The sequence below is a fragment of the Xenopus laevis genome, chromosome 2L (genome assembly GCF_017654675.1).
Source record: "Xenopus laevis strain J_2021 chromosome 2L, Xenopus_laevis_v10.1, whole genome shotgun sequence".
NCBI classification, from domain to species: Eukaryota; Metazoa; Chordata; class Amphibia; order Anura; family Pipidae; genus Xenopus; species Xenopus laevis.
In genome coordinates, this window is record NC_054373.1 from 55,252,090 (window position 1) to 55,271,923 (window position 19,834).

Consider the following 19,834-nt stretch of genomic DNA (forward strand, 5'->3'; position numbering starts at 1 on the left):
GCGCCATGAACAATTCTGAGATTTCAGGGAAAGCTCCGAAGTATGCCCAACCCTATTTTTTTAGGCCTTTTTTCTTCATAAATAAGGTCCATTCGGGCAATCGGAGAGTTGCTCGGATTCCTAACTTATAAACACTCAGGTAAATTCGGAGCTTGATAGATAAGAAATGTCTTTTTTTGTAACTTGGCAGAACGCATAGCAAAGTAAATAGTATTTTTTATTACATATTGAGAACAGTGGCACAAAGTCTGGCGGTAAATAAAACCGCAAGTCGTTACAAAAGTATGAACTAGGAACAGACTCTGTAAACTGATTATGAGTCTGCTGTGCCCACCACAAGATAGCGCGCCTAACTGCCAGCTTATTATTCTATGACGCTAACTCTTCTTGCTTGTCATTTCCCAAATTGGATGACGTGCAACGTCACAGCATTTCCTTACGTTTGTGACCTCGTAGTCTCGCGAGATGAGACTTGAACTATTGGCAATAGCTTTCCGACAGGAGGCAAGTTATTGGGCATTGACGGTGTTGCGGGTCGTTTAAGACTGTGAGCTGCTTTAATAACATTGGAACTGGCCCGAGATCAGCAGGATTGCTGGGCGGTATGTAGTGTCCATATAATATGTTTGTTTTAAAAAGTACTAATAATATGAAGTGGAGAAGCACTGAAAAAGGTGTTGTCTCTTTAAAACAAGGAATGTTGTCATGTCTCCTGTTATGACACTGTAACAACCTAGAATATTAGCAGGTTCATATCCCTGTCTAAGCAGCTTTCCAATATACATTGTTTAAACCTTTACTATGGTGTTTCATGGAAATTGCAATTATTAAAAGCTGAATTTCTCTGTCTGTCTATGTTCGCTTTACTGCTGACTTATGAACAAATTGTACTGTAGACCACTGATTTTACACTACAGATTTATGCTGCAATTACTGGGGCTCATTTATCAACACTGGGCAAATTTGCCCATGGGCAGTAACCCATGGCAACCAATCAGATTGCTGCATTCATTGTTCTATTTGCAGCTGGTTTCAAAAAGCTAATCACTGATTGGTTGCTATAGGACACTGCCCATGGGCAAATTTGCCCAGTGTTGATAAATGAGCCCCACTGCTGTTTCATTGTTCAGCAACAGAGATCAGAATGGGATAAACAGATGCTGCTTTCAGTGCCCTTGAGCTTACAAATAATAGGGATGCACCAAATCCAGGATTCTGTTCGGGACTCAGCCTTTTTCAGCAGGATTCGGTTCGGCCAGGATTCAGCCTTTTTCAGCAGGATTTGGTTCAGGATTCGGCCAGGATTCAACCTTTTTCAGCAGGATTTGGTTCGGGATTCGGCCTTTTTCAGCAGGATTCGGATTCGGCCGAATCCTTCTGCCTGGCCAAACCGGATCCTAATTTCCATATGCAAATTAGGGTCGAGGAGGGAAATGACATGACTTTTTGTTACAAAACAAGGAAGTAAAAAGATGTTCCCCTTCCCACCCTAATTTGCATATGCAAATTCGGAATGCTGTTCGGTATTCGGGGGTTCGGCCGAATCCAAAATAGTGGATTCGGTGCATCCCTAACAAATAACTTTAAATAGATTCAAATGTTTAAAGGAGCACTAAATATGCCTAAAAATGCCATATTTTATATACTTAATGTATTGCACCAGCCTAAAGTTTCAGCTTGTCAACAGCAGCAATGATCCAGGACTTCAAACTTGTCACAGGGGGTCACCATCTTGGAAAGCACCTGCAACACTCCCATGCTCAGTGGACTCTGAGCTGTTGAGAATCTAAGATGTAAGGCAGGGATCCCCAACCTTTTGAACCCATGAGCAACATTCAGAAGTAAAAGGAGTTGGGGAGCAACACTAGCATGAAAAATATTCTTGGGCTGCCATATAAGTGCTGTGATTGGTCGTTTGGTAGCCCCTATGTGGATTGTCAACCTACATTGAGGTTCTGTTTGGCAGTACACCTGGTTTTTATGCATCCAAAATGTGCATCCAAGCCTGGAATTCAAAAATAATCACCTGCTTTGAGGCCACTGTGAGCAACATCCAAGGGGTTGGAGAGCAACATGTTGCTCACGAGCTACTGTTTGGGGATCACTGATGTAAGGGGTTGTTGCAAATTATCAAGCGGAAAATGAGGCTGGCCTGTAATATAAGCTGATGCTACAAGGCTACTTATTAAGTTGTGATGCTTGTTGCACTGGTTTCTGTGCTGCCATGTAGTAATTATCTGTATTAATTATTAATCAACCTTATATTGTGATATTCATATTCTATGTGTAGTGTACATTTTGAGTCCGTCGCTAGGCTCAGTAAGTGACAGCAGCACAGAGCATGTGCAGTGAATCCGCAGAAGAGAAGATGGGGAGCTACTGGGGCATTTTTGGAGCTACAGATTTTTGCTGGTAAAGGGTTGTGGTTGCCTTGGGCTGTTATAAAAGCTTAAAACATAACGTACAACATTTCTAGTCTACTTCTTTAGTTAGGGGTTGTTCACCTTCCAAACACTTTTTTTTCAGTTGGTTTCAGATTGTTCCCCAAAAATAAAGACTTTTTTCAATTCTTTTCCATTAATATATTTTTTTTATTGTTTTTCCAAAATCTAAGTTTAAAGTTGAATGTCCGTCTCTGGTGTTTCAGTCTGGCAGCTCAGTAATTCGGATGCTGATTCTGAACTGTTACAATTTTGCAACATTTAGTTGATACATTTCTCAGCAGCATCTCTGGAGTATTAGTGACTATTGTATCAATCCTAACAGCTGCCTGTAATGAAACCCAGAGATTCTGCTTGGCAGGGACAAAGATAAGAAATGTGTATCAATTTAGAACAGTTTACAGGGTCGGCGATCCCCCTCCCAGAGCTGCTTTAGAAGGTGGAAATGACACTTTACACTTCAATATTAGAAAAACGGTGACACATAGAAAATGATTGGAAAAAGTACTTATTTCTGTTGATCTATCTGAAAACAACTAGTTGTTTGAAGGTGAACAACCCCTTTAAGCTTTAATTCTCCTTTAACATATAGTGGAAAGTTACTTTGAATTACATTTTCTTTCGTTGTGCAAAAAAAACAAAAAGTCTTTGGTGGAGGTTCTTTCTGACACTAATTAGAGGCTGTGCCTAAATTACCAAAAGATTAATTTTAGCATGGAGACAAAAGCGGGGAGTTTTATAACTCCATTTGCCTTGATGGGGCTGATATACTTGTATACTGTGGCCATAAGTTATAGCTATTCTAGGTTTAAATAATTTGGTGGAGGCAGGTTTTGTGCAGCAGTGTAAATGTCTTATTGGAGCAGTATACCCAGTGGTGTAACTAGATAGCACTGGGCCCCACAGCAAATTATTTTTCCAGCCCTCAAAATGTCTAGAGGTTGACCTGTTTACCAATGTTTACCAATGTTTATTGAAATTGTATATGAATTAGGGAATCATAGGGCCCCTATACCACCTGTTCCCCCTGCAGCCGCAGGGTCTGCTTCCTATTTAGTTATGCCCTCTTTTATACCCCTTTTCATCATTAGTTCAATTTATACTTTTTTGCATATTGTTATATTTTTGCACTAACTGGCAAAAACTAAAATGAAAAGTAAAGTCACTTTCTACCTTCTAGTTGGCCTGAGCACAATCAAAACAAATCACTAGTCTGGTTAGAAGCCCTCTGTATAAACACACACCCACCATTCCCTTAGCCACAGCTTGTTTGGCTTTCAGATAATTAGCAGCTCATTCTGCAGAGGGCCTTTAAGGGAGGAACTCCACGGATGATTTTGGAGTGATCCGACGCGCTGCGCAAAAACGCAGATATCACGTAGGATGCGACAGAAATAGGGTAAGTAATGGAAATGTCGGATGAAGTTGCATTGTTGATCCGATCACTTACCTTATTTCCGTTGCATCTGATTTGACGCTTTTGTTTTTGCACAGCGTGTCGGATCGCTCCAAAATCGTCCGTGGAGTTCCTCCCTAAGTGGACTGCTAATTTGTTTTAATTGTGCTCAGACTAATAAGGAAGAAGAATGTGAATTTACTTCAATTTAAGATCTTGCCCTGCTTGGTGCAAGGAAGAACAAATATCATACATACTTAATTGACACAATAGAAGTTGAAAAGACGGTATACTCACCCTTGAAATGGATGCGCACTAATGTTCTATGTTTTAATATATATATATATATATATATATATATATATATATATATATATATATATATATATATATATATATATATATATATATATATATATATATATATATATATATATATGTGGTCAGATAAGTAGCACCCCAAATAAGATACATTTTACATTTTTTATGCAGATTTGCTGTCGGTCATTGGATGACGTCAAGTTGTGACTGCCTGTTTGCTGTATCAGCCCTGTAGCAATGACCTGTACAATAGACAAGATTCTGCAAGATGCAAAGACTCTACTGGAGAGACTTAAGGATCATGACAATGCTGCAGAATCCCTTATTGATCAGTCCAGTGTCCTCCATAAGCGTGTAAAAGCCATGAAAGAGGTTGGAACAGCTATGCCAGAAAAGGTAACGGTGGTAAAAATAATAATGGCAAGTCTGCATGGTTTAATAATAATAATTATTATTATATAATAATATATTATTTATTTGAAAGCATTTGCCTGGACACATGGGTCAGGGAACTGCCATTTCCAAGTGTGGTAAGCAATGTTTTCAAGTACCAAATGCCTTTCCTGCTAATTGGCAACGAAACAGCCCCAAATTGCCTTGTGTGTTATTGCGCGTATATAACACAGTAGTGTAAGCAACAGAGCTTCCAGTTCTTGTTGTATTCTTTGCAAGTGTTATATTTTTTTTGTTTTTGCAAGGAATGCACACAATGCAGCTTTCACATCGGCATGTAGTCAATTTCCAGTGTGTTCTGCAGGATTTGGATTTAGATTAATCCTTAATGTTGAGCTAAACAGAATCTTACTTTTTTTTTATCTAATTCAAATGTAATCTCCAAATTAGGGTTTAAATTTAGTTTAATAACTGGCTACATTTTTGTGGCTAATTTGGTATATGGGCAAATCCAAGAAAAAAAGTTTGTAGTAGATTTTTTTATCACTGTCTTCCAGATAAATACAATAGTTTTGAGATATATATATATATATATATATATATATATATATATATATATATATATATATATATATATATATATATATATATATATATATATATATATATATTTATTTATTTCCTTAGTACCAAGAAGAACTGGCAGAAATAAAGGATGCATCAAAACTGAGACCTCATGTACTGTTGTGCCAAGAAAACACACAAATCAGAGATTTACAACTGGAAAACAAAGGTAACGACCTTTTGCTTCTGACACTTTAGTGGTTATATTTAGAATCATTACATGAATCCTTGATTTTTTATTCTGTGTAATTTGTACTTAATGGTAACTAAGTTACCCATTGGTGGCAAAATAAATCCTATTTGGTTTATTTAATGTTTACTTTTTAGCAGACTTATGGTATGTTGATCCGAATTGCGGAAAGATCCCATATTCTAAAGGTCTAGAGTGTCAGTGACACTATTATTGCATTGGATTCAGTTAACTCTTTGGTTGCTGACTGTTTAGCAAATAGCCTGGTATTTGCATTCTTATAATGCAAATATCTAAAAACCGCAAATTGTAGAAGTAATCAGAAAACCACCATGAGTAAGTTTGGAAATCATTCTTTGGGTTTAGCTCCTGAATGTATTTCTGTTGATTATATTATTTGAATATGTGTTTTGTACATTTGACCTGAGAGAGAGATTGAGAGATTGAGAGAGAGAGAGAGAGAGAGAGAGTGTATAATTTTTTTTTTTTTTTTTTTAAGAACTATGGCTGTCCTTGGAAGAGCATCAATATGCGTTGGAGCTAATCATGAGCAAGTACAGAAAGCAGATGCTGCAGCTGATTGCAAATAAAATACCAGCTCCTACCGAACCAGTATTAGAAGCCCATAAGACCTTTTCTTCTGTAAGTTATTGTCTTTTATATATATATATATATATATATATATATATATATATATATATATATATATATATATATATATATATATATATATATATATATATATATATATATATATATATATATATATATATATATATATATATATATATGTCTCTCGGTCTAACCAACCGAAATCCATGCATTCTCTTTACATTATATCCATGAATTATACCCATGCATTAGCCATACAATATTTCATTTATCCATACATTTTCCATACCGTTGATCTATACATTAAACCTATGTATGATCTATACATTAAACATACTGTAAACCTTTAGACTGTTTAAAAACATATGCATTAAATATATAACATAATCTGTACCTCACACTTATACATTTTCCATGCTGTTAACATATATATATTGGATTGAAACATTAAAGGAAAACTATACCCCCAAAATGAACACTTAAGCAACAGATAGTTCATATCATATTACGTGGCATATTAAAGAATCTTACCAAACTGGAATAAATATTTAAGTAGATATTGCCCTTTTACATCTCTTGCCTTGAGCCACCATTTCGTGATGGTCTCTGTGCTGCCTCAGAGATCACCTGACCAGAAATACTACAACTCTAACTGTAACAGGAAGAATTGTGGAAGCAAAAGATAGAACTCCGTCTGTTAATTGGCTCATGTGTCCTAACATGTATGGTTTGTTGGTATGTTTGTGAGTACAGTGAATCCTACGATCCCAGGGGGCGGCCCTTATTTTTTAAAATGGCAATTTTCTATTTGATTACCCAAATGGCACATTCTACTAGAAAAGTATATTATTATGAAAATGGTTTATTTACATGAAGCAGGATTTTACATATGAGCTGTTTTATGCAATATCTTTTTATAGAGACCTATATTGTTTGGGGGGTATAGTTTTCCTTTAAACAGATACATTATGCACACATAAACATACATCAAATACATCAAAATTTATATCTATACATCAAATTTATATCAATATGTATACAATTGTCTCAGCTTTATTTCCCCGTTATTTAAACATTCAAGATTTTCAGCCTCATTGATAAGGAGTATAATATTGTGATTGTCACTTTTGTGTGAACACTCCTTTGTGACAAGTACAATTGCTACTCTACTTTCACCAAGGTTGAACACATTTTGTTTTTCTCGACCTTAAGAATTTTATATTGTATATCTCAAACAATATCTATAATTTAATCTATAAATATCTATAACCTAATCTACTTGGTGTCTATGCATAATATATTTACATTATATACACAATACATGTATAACTTCTACATTTACACATCTATAAATTACATGTAAATATCATGTTTAAATCTTTCTATTCTCTTTAACCTATAACAAAATATAAACAATACATTGATACTGTGAGTGCCCAAGCCTTTACTGTGATTGTCATCAGCAGTTATTGAAAACCATCTAAACACAATCTAGGCTAGGTATTCCTATAAAATGAAAAATAACTATTTATAAAATTATATTTGTTTAAATATCATGCCAATACTAATATACAGAACACTAATATATTTGCTAAATCTATTATTAAATCTAGTTATGACTTTTTAAAAGGCTGTTTTTTTTTTGTTGTTGCAGGATCTAGAGTGTCAGATAGATAGAATATGTGTAATAGGGGATGCAATGAGAAAAGCAATTCAGCTGGATGAAGACCAAGCATATAATATACAAGAAAGACTAGCCCAGCTAGAGGTAAGACTAACATTTGTGCATTCTGTTTTCATTTTAGCTGCTCTGCCAAAAAATCCTTTTTCTGAAATCTATCCATAAATCTTTCATTCAATAACTAACAAAGACTAACATTTGTGCATTCTGTTTTCATTTTAGCTGCTCTGCCAAAAAATCCTTTTTCTGAAATCTATCCATAAATCTTTCATTCAATAATGCCCAATTTTTTTCTCTGCATAGAAAGACAAAGCATTAGTGATGTGAAACACCTGATATTACTTTATTATTAGGACAGGGCACTTACAGACATCAAATCCCTGTGGATTAGAAATTGTAAAAAGAAATTGGATTTCAAGTGAATGATTAGTTTTTTTTAATGTGTTAATATACCCACCAAAAAATTGAAAGCACTCCATTCACACATGTTTAACATAGAGGATTCCTGATGTTTTGGGTTGGCTTTGCTGCCCCTGGAACTGGGTGTCTTGTGTTTGTGCATAGCATAATGAAATCGGACGACCACAGCATTTAGGAGAAGTTTATTTTTTGGCAATAGAAAACATTTGATTTCAGTCATTCTTTCCAGTCAGTTTGCTACCAGTGGGTGGTGACATGGGGCTCCTAGAGTAAACAGGAGCATCGGCCTGGGGTGTTACATAACCAGTGTTGTTAGTGGAGTACCGCAGGGCTCTGTACTAGGTCCCTTGCTTTTCAACTTGTTTATTAATGACCTGGAGGTGGGCATTGAAAGTACTGTTTCTATTTTTGCAGATGATACTAAATTGTGCAGAACTATAGGTTCCATGCAGGATGCTGCTACTTTGCAAAGTGATTTGTCTAAACTGGAAAACTGGGCAGTAAACTGGAAAATGAGGTTCAATGTTGATAAATGCAAGGTTATGCACTTTTGGCAAAAATAATATAAATGCAAGTTATACACTAAATGGCAATATGTTGGGAGTTTCCTTAAATGAAAAGGATCTAGGGGTCTTTGTAGATAACACGTTGTCTAATTCTGTGCAGTGTCATTCTGTGGCTACTAAAGCAAATAAAGTTCTGTCTTGCATAAAAAAGGGCATTAACTCAAGGGATGAAAACATAATTATGCCTCTTTATAGGTCCCTGGTAAGGCCTCATCTGGAGTATGCAGTTCAGTTTTGGACTCCAGTCCTTAAGAGGGATATAAATGAGCTGGAGAGAGTGCAGAGACGTGCAACTAAATTGGTTAGAGGGACGGAAGACTTAAATTATGAGGGTAGACTGTCAAGGTTGGGGTTGTTTTCTCTGGAAAAAAGGCGCTTGCGAGGGGACATGATTACACTTTACAAGTACATTAGAGGACATTATAGACAAATGGCAGGGGACCTTTTTACCCATAAAGAGGATCACCGTACCAGAGGCCACCCCTTTAGACTAGAAGAAAAGAACTTTCATTTGAAGCAACGTAGAGGGTTCTTCACAGTCAGGACAGTGAGGTTGTGGAATGCACTACCGGGTGATGTTGTGATGGCTGATTCAGTTAATGCCTTTAAGAATGGCTTGGATGATTTCTTGGACAGACATAATATCAAAGGCTATTGTGATACTAAACTCTATAGTTAGTATAGGTATGGGTATATAGAATTTTAATTAAAAGTAGGGAGGGGTGTGTGTATGGATGCTGGGTTTTCATTTGGAGGGGTTGAACTTGATGGACTTTGTCTTTTTTCAACCCAATTTAACTATGTAACTATGTAACTATAAGCAATTACAGGTATGGGATCCATTATCTAGAAACCAGTTATCCATAAAGCTCCAAAATTGCGAGAAGGCCTTTGCTCATAGACTCCATTTTATCCGAATAATACAAATTTTTTTTTTCCAAAATTTTTATTGTTTTCGCACAAACAATCACATACATCAACAGTGAAATTGTTCTTAAAATTACAGCACACTATGAAATAACAATCACATAGGAGACAAAACATAGGGGGGGGGGGTACCGTTTCCCATTACTCTTCCCTAATTCTCTAGATGAGATTAGTCTATGTCCAATCCTTCCTGTGTTAACCATGGCTCCCAAATTTTCGTAAATTTAGTTATGTTACCCCTTTTTTCAAATGTTAGCTTATACAATGGAAGTACCGCATTCACCTGTCTCCGCCACTTGTTCATGGTGGGGTTATCCCCACCCATCCAGTGCATAAGAATTGTTTTCCTGCCATAATGGTGTAAAATTTTAATCAAAGTACGAGTGCCCTTACTTGTATTTGGGAGATCACCAACGGCATCCAGTAATACCTGCTGTGGGTCTGTCGTCGGTAGTAGTCCCAGATCATTAACCATGTACCTAGCTATCTTATCCCAGTACTTTTTAATAAGTGGACAATCCCACCACATATGTATCCAGTGAGCAGGAGTCTGATTGCATCTATGACAAGCATCATTTTCCCTTCTCCCTATCTGATGTAATCTCTGAGGCGTAATATACACTCTGTGAAGGAGTTTGCATTGAATAAGTTTATCTCTCCCCGAAACCAAATGACAGTATGGGTCCTCAGTAACCTCTTCCCAGTTGTCGTCAGTCAAATTAGGTATATCCGCCTGCCACTTTAGAAATAGTGCTGGATATTTTGAGTCCTGACTACCCATAAGAGCCTTATAGAGTCTGGACACCACTTTTGTAGGGGAAGCATTCCAAGCCTGCTCCTCAATTTTGTTGGAGTGTGAGGGCAAAGATAAAGTGCCAAATTGTTCCCTGAAGGCATGCCTTAACTGTAAATACCGATATTGCAGGAGTTGGGGTGGTGACATAGTTTGTTGTAGTTGAAGGAGAGTGGGGAAGGTATCATTCACTTGTAGCTGTTCCAGATTAATACCGTGTTGTGGCCAGTATAAGAAATCTGGAAAATGCCGAAAGTGGGATAGGCTATTATTACCCCAAAGTGGTTGTTTAATACTGATATAGGCCGTCTTTTTCCCCATGTGCTTCATCTCCAGCTGCCATATTTTAATTGGGGTAGTTATAGTGAGAGGTTGAGCTAACATATTTACCCCTAACCTGTATGGGTCGTTACGAAGGGATTCCCAGGATCCTGCCGCTAAGGCTTGAAGGATCAGTAATGGACTATTCGTGTCTGGATTAAACCAAGCATGAAGGTAGGAGATCTGCGAGGCCACATAGTACTGTTGCAGATTCGGGAGCGCCAAACCGCCCATATCTTTAGGCAACGTGAGGGTGTGCAGTGCAATCCTAGGGGCCTTATTCGACCATAAGAAAGGCCTGATTATAGCATCAATTCTACGAAATACCTTATTTTCAATGTACACGGGGCAGTTCAGGAGGATGTACAGAAATTTGGGTAAATATATCATCTTGATAACATTGGTTCCCCCCCCAGAGTGTCAGTGGTAGATTGGCCCATTGTGTGGTAGCTAGTTGCAATTTCCTGATTACCGGCTCTAAGTTATTAGCCACATACTTGGTCATATCCACTTCCACCTCTATCCCTAGGTACTTCAGTTTACTAACCCACTGAAGATCAGTCATCTGCAATCTATCACTTTCTGGGATCAGGTCTATGGGGAGCAGGGCCGATTTATCCTTATTAATTGTTATACCAGCGTGTCTCCCATATTCCGTTATTACCTGTAGTGCGTTAGTAAGAGAGGGGCCTGCATTCTCAAGATAAAGTACCACATCGTCGGCATACAACGATATTTTCTCCTCTATGGTCTTGTAACGTAGCCCCGTTATTTGAGTAGCCTGCCTAATTAAGAGTGCAAGGGGTTCAATACATAGCGCAAACAGGAGGGGGGACAAAGGGCATCCCTGCCTGGTGCCCCTCCCCAGCTTCACTCTTGGTGAGTTCACCCCATTGACAAACACATAAGCAGTGGGTTTCTTGTATAACAAACGGATCCATTTTACAAAATTCACCCCAAATCCAAACCTTTGCAGGACCGCCCACAGAAATTCCCACTCAACAGTATCAAAAGCCTTATTGGCATCTAGGGACACCAGAATCCTGGAGCCTGCATTCTCGTGTCTCAGTTGTAAGTTTGTGAATAAGCGTCTAATGTTCCCTGTCGTGGTTTTCCCGGGCATGAACCCAGCCTGATCTGGGTGTATGATATCCGAGATCACCTTGGAAAGTCTGGTGGCCAGTATTTTGGCCAGGATTTTTGCATCAGCATTCAAAAGCGAAATAGGTCTATACGAGCTGCATAACTGTGGGTCCCTGCCAGGCTTGGGTATGACCACTATCTGGGCCTCGTAAAAGGATGGCGGTAGTTCTTCCAGTGCATATGCGGTGTTGTAAGTTTGTTCTAATTTGGGGACTACTGCCTTGATAGCCTGTTTGTACCAGTCAACTGGAAGGCCATCTGGACCGGGGCTTTTGTGAGGGGTCAGCTGTGTTATGGCCTCCGCAATCTCTAATTGTGTCAGTGGGTTATCTAAGTAATTTTTTTGCTGATTAGTCATAGAAGGGAAATGGATAGTATCCAGGAAGGTGTTGGTTTGTTGAGCAGTAGTGTCTTTAACTGTTGAATACAGGGTTTGATAATAGTCAGAGAAGGCACTGGCAACACTCAGGGGATCAGTGATTATTTCTCCTGAAGGCATTTTGATTTGTGCTATTGTAATGTGTGGTTGGTCATTTTTAACCAGGAATGCTAGAGTCTTGCTACATTTTTCCCCACTTTCGAATATATATTGCGTTCTGTGCATTAGTTGTTTATTCGTTAGGTTAGTTAACATAAGTTCCAAGTTTTGTTGGGCTAATTTAAGTATTCGCTTGTTACCGGGAGTGGGGTCCGTTCTATATTGCTGCTCGGCCTCCTCTATTTGCACCTCTAGATTGGTCCTATTATCCGCATAGCAAAGTTTTTTAGAGCTAATGGCCTGTATAAAAGACCCCCGGAGGACTGCTTTAGCAGCATCCCACATCATGTTAGGATGAGCACCCTCACAGCCAATATCCCAATACAGATTGAAGTCCGCTGCTACTTTTTGCTCAAGTTCTTCCTCTTTAAGCCAATGAGGGTTCAGTCGCCAATTCATGTGTTGTTGCCTACCCAGTTTAAGCTGTATTTGGATTGGGGAGTGATCCGATAGGGCCCTTGTGAGAAATGTTATGTCTTGTATATAAGGTAAAAAATCTTGTGTCGCTAATGCATGGTCTATCCTTGACAAAGTGTGGTATGTGGCTGACTGACACGAGAAAGCAGACTCACCTGGATGCCGCCACCTCCAAACATCAGCCATCCCCAAATGAGTCGCCCATTCAGCAAGGGGAGTACGGGTCGCTGTTCCCGGAGGGATCTTATCTGTCTGGGGGTTCATCATACAGTTGAAATCTCCCAACATGCAAATAGGGGCTGCAGGAAGCGATAGCACTTTAGTCATTATATCATCTAGAATTTCAGTACGAAAAGGGGGCGAGACATAAACATTTACCAGAGTCATAAGCACATTATGCAATACACAGTGAATTATTAGATACCTGCCATTCGGATCTGATATCAATTTGCATAGAGTAAAGTGAGTCCTCTTTTTTTATCAGAACAGAGACACCTCTAGCGTAAATGGAGTAAGTCGAATGGTAAGCCATGGAGACCCACGATTTCTTAAGGGCTAACACCCGTTGACCTGTCAGATGTGTCTCTTGTAGGAACAAAATATCCGGAGCAGGTTTTTTGAGATAATTGAACATTAAGCCTCTTTTTATCTTAGAGTTGAGACCTCTAATATTCCACGATGCAATCCGTATCATTGTGGAATCACATTTCCCATTTTGCTCATGCGCTCAGACAGTCTCATCTCTCGCAGTGGATCCTGTAGGTAGTAGGCGTGGGACATGGTACCCCGTGGGATAGAGTAAAGGGGAAACAAAACTTGGAGGTTATTTACACCCATCCGTGCAACTTGCGTGGAATCTGGAAACATTAGAAACTTGTGCACTCCCTCCCTCCCTGTCATACCCACCCAACTTGGGTTGACCTTCTCCCTGTAACTTTGATCAAAAGTAGAAATGCCCGTCTTGGGGTGTTTGGGCAGAGTTAGGTAGCTGCGCCTGAAATTCCGTGCGGCCACCAAAGCACCCCTTGGCTGTATGCCTATGCCCCCAGCCGGGGGGGGGAGCATAAACGCTCAAACAGAATGCCCATAAAACAGCACGGGCTCAAACATAGTGCCATCTTGACTGATCAGTACTCACATTGTCACGGATTCCTGGATTCCAGCCAGTCCATGGCCTCCCCGGGGTTAGTGAAGAATCTGGTCGTGTTGTGATCAACAATACGCAGCTTGGCTGGGAAAATGGTGGAGTATTGGATGTTTTTAGCGCGAAGGAGTTTCCTAACTTCCGTGAATTTTGCCCTCTGCCGCTGGACTTCTATAGTGTAATCCGGGTAGAACTGCAAAGTGGCATCATCTACGATGACCGGCGCTTTTGTTCTTGCCAGTCTCAGGACAGTATCCCGGTCCCGATAGTTGAGTAGCTTGGCAATGAAAATTCGTGGCGGGGCCCCAGGTGGAAGTGCTTTAGTGGGTACTCGGTGCGCGCGTTCTACTACCAGTATAGGGGAGAATTGCTCGGGCCCCCAGGTAGTGCGCAGCAGGTTTTCCAGATATTTTTCGGGTTCGCGCCCTTCTCGGCCCTCCGGCAGACCAGCAATTCTAACGTTATTTCGCCTCTGCCTGCCCTCTAGATCGTCTGCTCTTGCCCTTTGCTCTTCCAGCTGCTTCTTGAGCTCTTTAAGGGCGGTAGGCATAGGATTAACGGTGTCCTCCAAATCCCCCACTCTGCGTTCCATTTCGGTAGTACGCTCCCGCAAGGCCTGCATGTCTTGGCGGAGGAGGGAAATGGTGACCTTAATTTCATCTACCTTCATGTCCACCTTGGTCTCCAACGATTGCCTGGTGTGGCGCAGTTCTGCAAGGATGACCTGTAGCGATGGCTCGTCTTCTGCTGGTTTATTACTTGCCGCGCCAATTTCCTGGGCCGCACGCTCATGCTGCCGTCCGCCATCTTGGCCCTGAGCCTTAACGAATTTATCGATTTTACTGGCTCCCGAATCTGCAGATTTCTTTGTACCACCCATGGCTTGTGATCGGGTGAGTTACTGACCCACACAGATGAAGTTGGTGGCCTGTGGTTCCGCTCAAAATGACTGGTCGATAGTTGGTTCAGACGGAGCTCAGCTTAGCACGTCCGTCTACATTGCTTGCTTGGCCACGCCCCCCGAATAATACAAATTTTTAATTTATATGATTTCCTTTTTCTCTGTAATAATAAAACCGTAGGTATGGGACCTGTTATCCAGAATGCTCAGGACCTGGGGTTTTCCTAATAATGGATCTCTCCATATTTTGCATCTTCACACCTTAAGTCTACTAGAAAATCATGTAGACAGATAGTTCTCTATCCAGGTACAAATACTATGTTCCAGGCCAACATTCATCAATTTAACTAGTAACCTTCTGTGTGACACTGTATTGAATGCTTTAGCAAAGTCTTAGTAAATCACATCCACTGCCATCCCAGAATCAAGGTCTCTGTTCACCTTCTCATAGAAAGAAATTAAGTTAGTCTGGCAAGATCTATTACGTATAAAATCATGCTGGCACAAACTCGTAGTATTATGATTTGCTATGAAGTCCAGTATCTTATCCTTTATTAACTCTTCCAAAAGCTTTCCTACCACTGATGTCAGACTAACTGGCCTATAGTTTTGAGGTTGAGAACGGGATCCCTTTATGAATAGTGGCACCACATTAGCAATTGGCCAGTCTCTTAGCACCATGATGCATCTTGAAAAATTAAGTAAAGAGATTTGGCAATCACAGAGCTAAGCACCCTGAATACCATCCGGCCCCGGACCTTTGTTTATCTTTAACTAGTCTCTTTTGAATTTCCTCGTGTGAACCATGCATCATTAGTGGTATTACTAGAATTGGGACAATTTTTTTATACGGAAATCTTCATTAACTGGTTCCTCTTGTGTAGACAGATGAAAAATATGAGTTCAGAATCTCATCTTTTTTTTTTTTGTTCTCATCCCACGATTCCTGCTTAATTTTTTTACTATTTACATATTTAAAAAATAATTTTGGATTCTTTATACTGCTTGGGGCAGCCATCTTCTTCTCTTCGTAATGAGACCGGCATATCTACGCATCCGCAGTTGAAGCAATTTTCTGCCTCACGACAACTACACATGCGGCGAAACTACCAAAGTGCCGGTCTCATTCCGTAGATTACTGAATCGGCTGAAGATGTCTTTTGTAAGGACAGTGCATGCACAGTATCCCTTAATGTGTGCGGTCCAATAGCTTGTATATGCATTTCATTGTGGTAGCCAGCCAATACAGAGACGTATTAATTATTGTAAATACTATATACAATACTATATTTTGAATGTCTGTGGTTTATGGACCCAATTGTATATTTACATCAATAATATGTATTTCTTGTTTTTTTCTGTTCAGCTAGAAAACAAGGAACTTCGGGAAATCCTATCCGTGCGTAATGAATCCCTACGTTCAAGCAAAAAGGAATCCGAATGGAACTTTTCAGAGAAATGATGGCCTAGTATTATTGAAAGAAGGCAAGCTTTTTCCAGGAAGAAAAAAACTCATTATGCTCAGCACCACATCATTCGAAAATGAATGTTTTCTGTCTGGAAGCAAAGCAGCACCTTTGTAAGGCACAACGGCATTCATCACAGAAACTGTACTGTACTAGGTCTTTCACCCTGCAAAGCACAGTAAAACTGATGAACTGGAACACACTGTTTTACTGATGTTCCTGGCAGTAAATGATAAATCTGAATGTTATTTAAATATATATTAAATATAGCTATATTTAATTTTTAAAAGTAATACTATAGTATTTGAATACACATTTTTGATTCAGTAGTTAAACATTTCTCTTTGTAGGATGACTGAATTCCAAAAATACTTGTTTGTTTTCTCCAGTTTCTTGCTGTGAAATTGAGATTATTAATGTGACGTAAGGTGAGAAATTCAACGGATGTATATCTATAATATATAATCTAAAGGCTGTGCAATTCATGGTGATTTATGGTTACTAAAAATTAAAAATGCCTAATGGACTATAGCCCATCAGCCTATTTCACATAAGGTATCAGATACATACTTCTTAATGGGAATTTGGAATTGAAGTGAACATAGCATATTGCATGTGACATCCTCCAGAGCATGTATTTATCCAGAGTCTCCCCTGTGTGTTTCTCCATGTACGATTATTATGAAAAACTGGTCTGTGCTTTTCTGGTTTCACACAGGCTGATTCCACTGTGATCCACTTGTTTGACCAGAATGCTGAATCGCTGAACCATGTAAAATGTGGATATAAACATGAGTGACTTGAATATGTTAACTGTAAGGAATGTCTCACTTCTGCAACTTCATAATCATCTGATGACCTTACACACATTCCTTTGGCGTTAATTAGCTTTTAATCTTTGGGTTATTAAATCCAATTGAAGTAGAGGATTATTGGCCATCCATGATTCCAGGCATCACTGAAGATTAGAATTCCAGGCTGAAGTCATGTTTTGGCTGTACCTTATGGCACCTCCATCTTTAAAGGGGAACTATCACGAAAATGAAAAATTAATATAAACTTCATCATACTGAAATAAGAAATTTTCTAAATACAATCAATTAAAAATTCTGTACTGTTTCTGATATAATCAATTTCATCTTCACTATTCCTCTCTCAGCATATGTTTCTCTTCATTCTCTATACATGCAGGAGTTGGGTGTCAGATAACAATTGACAGTTATATCAATATATCTTATAGGGGACTCCTTTTGCCTAGAAGATGTATTAGATCTCACTCTATTAAAATCACCAGACATCATGTCTCTCTACTAGGGTTGCCACCCGGCCGGTATTTTACAGGCCTAGCCGGTAAAACACCTGCCAAGGCCGTGCCCGGTATTACAAATTTACCGGCAATGTAGCTGCCGGTAAATTTGTAATACCCTTAAAAAGACCCTCTCGGCCCCTCCCCAATCCCCTGTAAAACGTAGCTTTTGTCCTCTGTCTTCACAGGTCCGTGCCGCAGCCCGCCCCTTTTTATGTCATAGCCCTGGCCTTTTTCAACGTCACACAGCTCTGCACAGTGGCCCGCCTCTTTTTACATCATAGCCCCGCCCATTTTGACCCACACCCGCCCCTTTTTCTTCCCGCCCCCCACCAGCCGGTAACTAAATTACAAAAAGGTGGCAACCCTACTCTCTACATGCAGGATTCATGCAAAAAGGAGTTATTTTGTTAGATTTTGTTTGTACTGGAATCAGTTATTTCATCTGCTAGGAAAGGAAGCCCCCCCCCCCATACAAGATATATTGTATTTAACTGTCAATGAATATGAAAACAGAATGAAGAGAAACAGATGCTGAGACAGAGGGATAGTAAACATAAACTTGGTCATTTCAGAAATGATGCAGAAAAATTAACCACACTCACAGGACTTGTTTGGTGCAAAGAAAAGCTGATTTTATTCCGACGTTTATGAACCGATACGTCGGAATAAAATCAGCTTTTCTTTGCACCAAACAAGTCCTGTGAGTGCGGTACATTTTTGTATAATATATATTGTGATATATCCAGGGGGAGGGGGGGTTGGATGTAAAAAGATATCCAACTGGAATAACAAACGTGTAATCGTAATAGTGCAACAAGGAATTATGAAAGACTGGTTATTTGAAAAAGGTGCTACAGTAACATTAGACATAATACACATTAGGTTCTTTACTACACAAAAGCATCAATAGCCCTTTGAAAGTGAAGATCTGTGCCTCTGAATGTCCCCATAATCTTTCTTTTCTGATTCACAGCAAAGGCTCTTGCAGCTTTCAATTATCTGAGTTTACATACCTGACACAGTATATATAAAATCTAAAATTCCTGATACAAAGCAAATTAAATATCCACCTGAACACTTCACATATTTATAAAGGCCCTAAAAAAACATTTGTGGCCAGGGCCCATAGACGACTAAAATAAAACACTGGTGGCCAGGGGTTTAATTAAAAAAAAAAACATTGGTCTTCAGTGGAACTTACCTCAGGCTCTTCTTCCTTGTCGATAGTAGCTTTTGCTTTGACGGCTTCTGCTTCTTTTTGTGACTTCGGGTCTTCGGCTTTGGCTCCATTCACAGCTTTGGGTCTTCGGCTACGTTCACATCTTCGGCTTCATTCATGGCTTCGGCTCCATTTGCGTCATTGGAACTTCGGCTTAGTCTCCATTTGCGGCTTCGGTCTGTTGATCTTCAGCAATGTCTGCGGTCTTAAGAGGGCCCGGGATGACCGAGTCTCCTGCCCCCCCCCCCCGATGGTGGCCCTGGATAGAGTTTTGTATGCCTAAGGTTTACTGACACACATGTATTTAGAATGTTTAGAAATAAGTTTCTTGTTTATTTTTGTTTATTTTTTTAGGAGTTTGGGGAAATCCTATGCATAAGTAAGGAATCTTTACATTAAAGCAAAAAGGAATAGGACTGGAACTTTTCAGAGATGACCCCCTTATACTGTTAAAAGACAAACTTTTTTTCAAAAACTTACGCTGCCCAGCACCACGTTTGGTGGCAACAATCACTGCTGTTAGTAGAGAGGTAAAGAAAATGATAACCTTGATCTCCCTGTATAAGGATACTAGAAAAATGTATCAAAGATTGCAGAGAAGAATTGTTCAGATTGTGGTGGAAGAACTTTGATCAACTACCACAAAGATTCAAAAAGTTTTAATTTATGCCATCCATCAGCAACACAATGAAAGGGGACTCTGTTGTAAGAGATCCAGCAAGACCACACTGCTGATAGAAAAAAACATAAGAAAGCTTGACTAGAGTTTGTCAAAACATATCTTAATAAGCCAAAAGTCGTCTGTGGGAAGATAAGATGAAATTACAGATTTTTGGTAAAGCACAACATCTCTCTATAAAAAAACAAAAATGAATCACACAGCCAAACATAGAAGAGGTTTACTGAAGTTTTGAGACTTTTGCTCCCCTGTAACTGGGTGCCAACGTATGCTTTCAGACCTAAAAAGAACAACAATTAACAATTATTGACACCTTAGAATCAGGGGCAGATT

At 39.3% G+C, this 19,834-nt stretch overlaps 1 protein-coding gene across 1 annotated transcript; it reads left to right on the forward strand.

The window, feature by feature from the left end:
* The first annotated feature begins 504 nt into the window (after window positions 1-504).
* Window positions 505-17,103, forward strand: sike1.L (suppressor of IKBKE 1 L homeolog). Its single transcript, NM_001092275.1, is given in 6 exon segments — window positions 505-602; window positions 4,330-4,554; window positions 5,239-5,344; window positions 5,865-6,007; window positions 7,632-7,745; window positions 16,195-17,103. Coding segments are annotated over 5 exon segments (618 nt in total). The 5' UTR covers window positions 505-602; window positions 4,330-4,395; the 3' UTR covers window positions 16,291-17,103.
* The last annotated feature ends 2,731 nt before the right edge of the window (window positions 17,104-19,834 follow it).